General features: G+C 42.9%; 2 protein-coding genes across 2 annotated transcripts; one reads left to right on the forward strand and one right to left on the reverse strand.

Moving 5' to 3' along the window:
- Window positions 1-117: 117 nt before the first annotated feature.
- Window positions 118-1,196, forward strand: PKNH_1202700 (conserved Plasmodium protein, unknown function; the record flags this gene model as incomplete). The annotated part of the gene is made up of 4 exons (XM_002260044.1): window positions 118-183; window positions 370-696; window positions 904-983; window positions 1,163-1,196. The coding sequence occupies 4 exons, from the start codon at window positions 118-120 to the stop codon at window positions 1,194-1,196; spliced, it is 507 nt and encodes a 168-aa protein (XP_002260080.1).
- A 1,116-nt stretch (window positions 1,197-2,312) lies between these two features.
- On the reverse strand, window positions 2,313-4,937 carry PKNH_1202800 (conserved Plasmodium protein, unknown function; the record flags this gene model as incomplete). The annotated part of the gene is made up of 3 exons (XM_002260045.2): window positions 2,313-4,391; window positions 4,535-4,759; window positions 4,869-4,937. The coding sequence occupies 3 exons, from the start codon at window positions 4,935-4,937 to the stop codon at window positions 2,313-2,315; spliced, it is 2,373 nt and encodes a 790-aa protein (XP_002260081.2).
- Window positions 4,938-6,537: the final 1,600 nt, after the last annotated feature.

The raw sequence follows: 6,537 nt of genomic DNA on the forward strand, positions 1-6,537 counted from the left end.
CATAATTACGCTCTTTCATTTGTATTAATCAAACGTCGCTAACGTAGCAGCGTATGCAACGTATATACGCGCGTGTTCATCCCTGAGTTATCGCGCCCAAACGAAGAGATAGAGAAAATGGCAACGTCACTGAACTTGTTGAGAAAATCGAATGGTCCCATTCCGGCCGTTTTTAATCACAATGTAAAAAAAAAAAAAAAATAAAATAAAAAATAAAATAAAATAAAATAAAAAAAAAAAAAAAAAAAAAAAAAAAACATCCGTGTGCAGGCGGAGAGGTGGAAGCTGAAGCGGACACGCACAAATGGAGTACACACCTTTTTCAGGGGATACACCTCACCCCAACGACAATGAATTCCCTTTTCACAGGTACTCGGAAACATACTAAAGTTTAACACGAACAAGCATAAGAATTTGGCTTATAACAATGTGAGTGAGCAGGTTGGATCGCAGATCGTGGGAGAACATTTAGACAAAAGCAACGCCCAGTTAAAGTACTGCCCCTACTTGAAGCCGATGGAGATAAAGGGAATCAAGAGGGCTGACCGGAAGTTCGACTACAACAGCAGCTACTCATTTATGCTGGCGCAGAATAATTTTTCAGCAAATCCGCAAAACAGAAGCTTCCTCACCAACATCTTGTACAACGGGATGAAGATACCCCTACCTCCTAAGAGGTACCAGATGGCGCAATATGTAAGGCGTGGGAGCATTGCAAAAAAAAGAAAATATATATATATATATATATATATATATATATATGAATGAGTCATATTAATTGGGGATTTTTTTCTTTTTTTTACCTGACTTTTTTTTTTTTTTTTTTTTTTTTCCCCATTTTGGCTAGCTAATTACCATTTGGCGCCCCATGGTGATTCATTACTTTCCCTTTTCTTCCCTCAGGTGGACGTTAGGCTGGACGTGCTTTCCCCCTTCATAATTACCTGTGTCATATGCCTCCCATTCTTCTTTACGGACTTCATGTAGGAAAAATGATATAAAACAAAAAATGGCATATGGTGGCGCAAGTGTGTGAAAAGTGCAAAGTGGAGATGCGTCTATTTTAATTTCCAAACATAACAGTGTTGCTTTCTATATATACACGTATCCTTTTCACTTCTCCACTGCTACACGTGTATACGCCTTTCCCCATTCTTCGCAGGTGGTCCGTACCGGAGAAAAGTTCCGCGCATTAATCTGTTGCCTCGTTTCGCATTTTAAGTATCCTTTCCCTCATGCCCGGCGTGTCTCTCGTGCCGTGTGCCCTCTTTTTTTTCTTCTTTTTTTTTTTTTTTTTTTTTTTGTTAACAGTTGGCCCTGATCATGGGGAGAGGAGACATCACCGTTTCGATGGCCACACAGTGAACCTCGTAACGTTTACGTATATACCCGTCTTCCCAATTCCATACACGTGAAAGGATGAACTGAATAGTCTTTGTTGTCTGCAACTTGACTGAGCTATGCGTGCTACTTCAAAGACATAAAGTGGAAGAAGAAAAAAAAAAAAAAATAAAATAAAAAAAATAACCATTTTGCGAAAGTGTGTCTACGGAAGAGGCATATGCTTTTATGTACCTGTATTATTACGTGTACATAAACCCTTTGACTGTAACGCGAATATAACAAGACAGAGCGCGACATAACGCCACTAATTTCTTCTTCCCAGAGGGTGTGAAAGGTCCCTCCGCGGAACAGCCTCCAGGTTTCCCTTTGCGTATATTCTTTTAAAAGAGATTAAGAGTTTTTTTTTTTTTTTTTTTTTTTTTTTTTTTTTCTGCGCTTAAAGGGGTGTGTATCGTTTAACACTCGATTACAGTGGTAATCAAAATGTCGACCACACTGGTAATCGGAGTAACAATCACCATTAGGAAAATGTATGCGTCCTATTTCTGCTCTCCCCCGCACCCCTGCGACGCACAGCAGTTCGTCTCTAGCATAGACTAGTTGGCTCGAAGCACTATCATCTGCGTGTACTTCAGGGGATGCTTACTCCAGATTTTACTAAACCGCCCCTTGGAAGCCTCACTAAGAAATGGGCTTGGTGGTTCTCCTCTTTTCACCTCCCTCGTAAAAAAAATTTATGAAGTCCTCCGTCTCAACTCTCTTCTTTGTAAGTCCATGTTGTTCCTCAGTTTGTACACTTTTGAAGAGTTCACCTTTTTCCTTGAAATTTTTTTTTTTTTTTTCAGACAATTAAGAACGTTTTTCTCGTTGGTCTTAATTTTCTCTTGCATCAGAATCGTGTTGTCCTTCTTATCCGTCTGGCATTCTTTTATAATTTTCTGTACTAATTGGTTAACCTGGTGGTAGTATCATTTTCGTTGCATTTCCCTGTGTGCGTCACTTGGGGTTTTCCTCTTCCGTGTCGTTTTTCCCGTGTCACTGCCTCGGTTCGTACGACTTTCCGAGTTGTTCGCCAGTAGCGATGTGATCCGTTCTTGGACCTCTGCTGATGGGAGCAATTTTCTGTAGTACCCCCCGGTTCTCTCGAAGGGCTTGTTTTCTGCTATCACCACGGGGGCTATCCCACTCATCATCCCAGATGCCAGCTTCTTCCTCTTCCCCCTTGCAGGTGAACAACTTCGTTGCCTTTTCCATTTGGCAATTTTTCCTTGTCCCTGTGGCAAACTTTCCTTCGTGGAACTTTTTGGCGTGGCAAAGGTACCCAGATCAGTCAGGCTGAACTTTTCATTTATTTGTTCTGGAACACTATGTATTATGGAGTTGTCTCTCTCGTTATGAGGCATGCCCGCCTCGTGGAGAATTCGATCCGTTTTCATTTTTCCTACCCCCCGATGATCATCCTGATGTTGAACTCTCCGTTGTGTACTGGGTTCGTTTCCTTTATGTGCATTCCTCCTTACTATCTTTCTTTTCTTCTGTTGATTTATCGGGATTAACAACAAGCAGTGGTCACTCAACAAGTTGTATTTTCCCTTGGGAAGACGGGTACCTTTATTTTTTTTAAGGTGAAGTAATATTGCATTGCTTATGTGAACGAAGTTGGATAGTAATTCCTCCACAGAGTCTACCTTCAATTCCTTTTCTATTTCGTATGTCTTCATTAGATCTTCCTCTTCCGCCACATTATTCCTTATTTCCTCTGTTTCCTTTTTTTCATGGCGACTCTCCTTTTGGAGGCTCCGTCTGCTATACGCCCTGTTCATCCTGCAGGACTCACAGTTTTCATTGAACAACAAATTGGGTAGGGCTTTCTCCATGTCGTTATTATCAGGGATGGTGCTTCCCTTTTTTTCTTCTCCTCTTGAGTTCGCTCCTTTTGCAATGCTTCTATTTGATAAAGGGTGGTAGTTATGGGGCCCTTCCGTCGTGTCCTTCGGGGGGGTACTTCCATGTTCATCCATACATTGTTTGCTTCTCCCTTGTGTGTCTACCACTTCTGTGGGGGGAATAAATCCGAATTGAGGATTCAAGCATTGACTTGTCTGCTCTTCTGGACCGCTCCATTTGGTCCATTTAACAGACTTGATGGAGAGCCTTCTCCTGTCCGACACATTTCCCCCCGAACAGACTCGTCCCACCTCCTTCGCATCTTCTTTCGGGGGAACTCCCTCACAGATTTGTGGGTTCCCCTCACAGACTTGTGGGTTCCCCTCACAGATTTGTGGGTTCCCCTCACTCAAATTATATTTCCTTCCTTCTTGTGTACACCACATCCGTTTTCTTTTCCGCCTCACTGATCCCCGTCTTCCGTCGGTACTGCTCCCATTATGCGCTTCACCCCCTCCACATTTCTCTTCGCTCAACTCTCTTTTTACCATCGTTCCACCTTCACCCTCGTGACTCACCTTGGGTGCACCTGCATCGAACCCTCCATCATAGTTGGAGCAATTCGGCATGGAGTACCCCCCATTTATAAGCTCATCGAAGGACTCAGCGCTCTGTCCATAAATCCTGTGAATCTTTAGGGCCTCCTCAAAAACACCAAATTCATACGACAGTTTCCATAACATGTTAATGTTAAAAAATGGAAGGTTTGAGATACACGCGGGAGGATTTATTTTGTGGGCCAAGATATTTTTGCAAGTGGAGGTTTTCTCCTTGTATACTCTCCGGATCAGATCCAACATGCATCTCCTTCCTTTGGCTCCTAGCTGCATGCAAAATCCTGGGTAATACTTTAGCCTTTCCATTTCACCTCGGCCATCTACATCTTGCCCGTGTGCTATGGTGGGGCCACCGTCATGGGGATGATTAACCCTTTGTTGCGCATCTGTCATGGGTAAAATACCTTCTCCCTTTTGTGAGGCTTGCTCGTTTTGAATAACGTATCCCTTGTGTGTACCTTGTCCAGTTAGTTCTTCCCGTTCTGTTTGTTCCGTTTCCTTCTTACCCTCAGGTAGATGCGCTTTCTCTTCAGTGTACAATCCCTGTGGGGAGAGGGAAAGCATCTGTCTGTCCATATGGTGCACATAAACGTAGCAGTAGGTATGTAACCCGGTACATAGATACGCAGGTAACGCAACTGTGTTGGATCCCTTGTCTGGTGGTTGTAATATTAATGTGATCTCACCTGGTTCGTGAGTGCCCTGCGCTGAAGGGAAATCCTCATGATGATATCCAGGAGGTTCTTGGAGTACCGGAAGGTCTCTTGGGTGCACCGTTGGTAGTGGGCATGTCCCGCAACGTAATTCTTACTCTCGTCTATGATATAATTAAGAGCTGGTATTGGCACATTCAAATTAAGGAAGAGGCTCTTGTTCAGTTTTTGTGCATCCCCTTTCCCGTCGTAGTACATCTACACGGAGGAGTGGAAAATGACAAACCAGAAAATGAAACCACATCTAATGTGCAAACAAACAACACGAAAAAAAACGTATTCAGGTGAAATGTTCTTCGGGACTTACGCTGAGGCTCCTGGTACTTTCCTCCAGGCCATTTTCTGGAAGATTGAATTTTAAAACTCCATCTACCATTTTGGAGTGGGGCTTGTAAGGAGGGTGAACAATTCTATTGAGGGGGATGCTCTCCAGAGGAACATACCCTGAAGGGACGAAGGTGAGAAGTGGAGTAGAACACATTGGCGGAGACATCCCTCCCTCCCCCGACCTGGCGTCAGGAATTCCAAAACAGGCATCTATGCACACGTAGCTACGTAACATCAACATAGATGTGTACCTACGCAGATGTGAAACTATGAGAGGTGTGAAGATGCATACCCATGTACACGCACAATGTACCTGCGCAAAAGCGCTTAGAAAAAAAAAAAAAAAAAAAAAAAAAAAAAAAACTGGATAAGACTAGAATCCCTCACGGGGTAAGAAACAACTGAGACGTGAACATCAAACGGTTAAATGGTAGTCGAAACTCTGACGATCCTTCGATTTGTACTTCGTTCGGAAGGTGCATATATATAGGAAGACACCACCTGTTCGAATGTACAGGTGAAGGATCTTCCCTCTGTTGGTGTATTTTCTTGAACTGGACCGCTTCAAATGACTTGTTTTTTTTTTTTTTTTTTGTTTTTTGTTTTTTCAATTTTATTTATTTTTTTTTTTTTTCTGTGGAGCGAGGACTGGGGGGACTGCACGAGTGGGCCAAGGGGACGTGAAGACACTCGGATGAATATGCACAGAAGGGGAAGGGACATTAGGCAAGGCAACTTTAGGCAAAGAAACATTAGGGAAAGCAATATTAGGCAAAGCAATATTAGGCAAAGCAATATTAGAGGATGGTAAATGAATGAGTACGCTGATGTTCGTGGTGTATACTTAGGGGGGGGGATTAACAAGTGTGCACGAGGGAAGAGGGGTGGAGGATGAATCAAACTACACAAAACGGAATTGTAATTAATAGTGGAGATGAACATTGAAGTGGCACGACAATTGCGCGTTGGACAGTATTGGTGTGTTGACGATTCAGGGGTCAGAGTGGATAAGATGAAGAGTGGAAGAGACAACTACAAGAAGGAACCCTTGTCTGGAGAAACTTCGTAAAAAGACAATCCAAGAGGGGAGGAGGTAGAAGAAGTTAAGAGGTGGTGGAGTAAAAGAGAAAAAAAAAAAAAAAAAAAAAAAAAAAAATTAAATGAAAAGGGTAAATATTGCTGCATCATTGGTAGGGGCAAACGTAATATGCATGTTGTCGTGTGTAACTATGTCGGGGAGAATGACTCAATCGGATGGGAGAAAATGGAAGAGCATCAGCACGAGAGGTGACTCTGCAATTGCGCGGCTATGTGGCGAGGTGACACACTATATGGAAGACAAGCTCCGCCTCGAGGGGAGGACAAAGTCTGTCGCACTAGGAACAGGCACCTGTTCCGCTACGCGAAGGATAAACCACTCCGCCGCACTGTCAGGCGGAAGGAGGTTCAAATGAGCTAACTTGACGGATGCTAGGGGAAAGAATTGAAAACTTCGGAGGACCTCGCTGTAGAATCGAGCAAAGAGTGGATAGATTAAGGCGGGGTCTCAAGGAAAAAAAAAAAAAAAAAAAAAAAAAAGTATGTGGCACCCAAAAGGAAAAAAAAAGAGAGAGAAAAAAAAAAAAAAAAAAAAAAAAAAAACTACAAGG

Source organism: Plasmodium knowlesi (genome assembly GCF_000006355.2).
Source record: "Plasmodium knowlesi strain H genome assembly, chromosome: 12".
In the NCBI taxonomy this organism is placed as follows: Eukaryota; Apicomplexa; class Aconoidasida; order Haemosporida; family Plasmodiidae; genus Plasmodium; species Plasmodium knowlesi.